This window comes from Bison bison, unplaced genomic scaffold (assembly GCF_000754665.1).
Source record: "Bison bison bison isolate TAMUID 2011002044 unplaced genomic scaffold, Bison_UMD1.0 scf7180017864072, whole genome shotgun sequence".
In the NCBI taxonomy this organism is placed as follows: Eukaryota; Metazoa; Chordata; class Mammalia; order Artiodactyla; family Bovidae; genus Bison; species Bison bison.
In genome coordinates, this window is record NW_011494644.1 from 5,849,840 (window position 1) to 5,852,146 (window position 2,307).

Sequence of the window (2,307 nt, forward strand, 5' to 3'; positions counted from 1 at the left end):
ACCCAGGTACTCCAAAGTCCAGCATTTGCTGAAGGACCTGGACGAACTGATGGAGGCAGTCTTGGGGAGGATCCTGGGTCCCGAGCTCAGCCAGGTCAATGACACCAGGGCCCTGAACCTGTCCATCTGGCACCACACGCCCCTGGTCTTTATCAACGAGCAGAACCCCCACCACCCGGTGGTTCTGGACCTGTTTGAGGACAACTTCAATGGCTCAGCAAGCAACAGCCCAGCACCAGGAAGGCCCTGCAGTGCCCACAGGTGCAAAGTAGCCATGAGACTAGTAAGTGGGGCCCCCTCCCCGGGCACGGCTCAAACAATGGGCCCTCTCCAGTGAGTCCTATGGGAGTCTCTTTCCTTAACAAATCTGGGTCTTGGCTAGGGGAGAGCTGAGCCTCTATCAGACTACATGGACTGAGCGAGGGGGAAGGGGTGGGTGGCTTCCTGAAGAAGGAATTAAGTCTTGTTATCAGAAGACAGGGGCATAAGTATTGGGCAGGTGGAAAACCACAGCTATGCTGTACAGTCATTGCCAAAGCATAACTGGACTGCTGGGATGGCTGCAAGCCTGCAGGTGGGAAGAAGGTTCCCTGTCTGTGCCTGGGATCCCTGGTGGCTCTGTAACTGCACAGAGCCCTGGGCCTGACTCCTGGAGAATCTGAAAGGGCAGTTTTGGGCCCAGACCCAAGAATCTATGTTGTTAATAGGCTTCCTGGTGATTCTGATGATCCGCCCTGGTACCCAATATGTGGTCAGGATCTTCCCCCATCAGAGAGGAGGGGGCAGAACCTGAAGTCTCGAGTCCTTCATGGTCCACCCGGCCTCCAGGGGGCTGCCTCTGGATATCTGGGACGGGGCTGGGAGTGGAGTTGGGGGAGCGGAGGGTCAAGTGTGTCTGCTGCTCACGTGTCCATGTGAGCATGAGTGTGGGGCCACTTGTGTGACTCGAGGCATGTGGACACGTGTGTATATAGTTGTGATGCCAGGACATCGTGTGACTGCAGGTGTCAGAAAGATGTCTGTGTGGACGTGACTGTGTGGATGTGTGTGCAAGTGGGTTGGCTCAGGCCTGAGCAATGTTATATGGGGGTGGCTGTTGCTGCAACCCAAGCCTTGTGACTGTGAGTGCCAACACACTGCCCACCGGCCAGCCACTGGCCACCCCAGCACCAAGGTGCCACCCGAGGAAGGGCAGCTGGCAGCACCCTCGCTGCCCTGGCTTTCAGGGTTGGGGGGTCCCTGAGCAGCCCCCCCCCACAGGAACCCCTCTCGACACCCCCCCACCCCCCGCAGTGCAGCCACAATGGAACCACGTGTACCTTCCGGAACTTCAGCAGCGCCACCCAGGCCGTGACGGAGTGGTACACCCTGCAGGCCACCAACATCTTTGCACAGGTTCCAAACCAGGAGCTGGTGGCCATGGGCTACCCTGCCGAGCGGCTGATCCTGGCCTGCCTGTTCGGGGCAGAGCCCTGCAACTACAGGTGAGAGCCAGTGGGCCCCCCGAGGCCGGGGTCCACATCCTGGGTCCACACCCCAGCTCGGCCACTTAGCCGGTTACCCCAATTGTCTGTACCCTGCTGTCTTTGGCTTCTTAGAGGGAGTTTGAGAAGAGGATGCATTGACGGCCCCATCATGTCCTGAGGGCATCACTTTAGGGAAAGTCTGTAGGGAAAGAGGATGGCGCTAAGGGAGGATGTGGCCTCAGGTGGCGTCTAACCCAAGCGTCATCCCTGTAAACTGCCCTGCAGAGCTGTACTCCCTTAAGCGGGGGGGCGGCCCCTTGCACATGGCCCCATCAGTCACTCCCTGGGTGGTGCCACCCCCAGGAGCATGGGCTGGGGGTCTCCTAACTTCCCAGGCAAGGAGGCGGGAGAAGGGGCAGCCATGAGCTGTTAGCCTCCAATACCCAGCATCTACTGCCCTGTTTTCTCATCCCTAAGATGGAACAATAACCATATCTGTGTCTCATGTAGAGTAAATGAATCGGCTCATGTCAGCACTTAGAACAGAGCCCTAGAAGCCTTTGTCATAAACACCCTTTTCCCAAACAACCCCAGGGTTGAGAAGATGGCAGGATGAGGGCAGCATTAACTCCGAAAGCCTGGGTCCTCTTACACATGGTCCACAGATCTCCACCTCCTTCCCTGCACCGCCACCTCCAGCTTTTGACCATTCAGACCCTGGGACTGAGCACCCAGCTCTGTCCCCAACTCTCGGACAGATTCGATGGGTGGGTCACTTGGGAAGGGAGGCTGGGCACAGGCAGGCGAGCTGCTGAGGCCCCAGTGCCCTCTCCTGGCCTCA

At 58.3% G+C, this 2,307-nt stretch overlaps 1 protein-coding gene across 1 annotated transcript in view; it reads left to right on the forward strand.

Moving 5' to 3' along the window:
- SCNN1B (sodium channel, non-voltage-gated 1, beta subunit) overlaps positions 1–2,307 on the forward strand; it is a 73,155-nt gene that overhangs the window by 52,652 nt on the left and 18,196 nt on the right. Inside the window, exons 3-4 of the mRNA XM_010837198.1 lie at positions 7–283; positions 1,294–1,484. Coding sequence (XP_010835500.1) covers positions 7–283; positions 1,294–1,484 — 468 coding nt within the window. The remainder of the gene's footprint in view (positions 1–6; positions 284–1,293; positions 1,485–2,307) is intronic.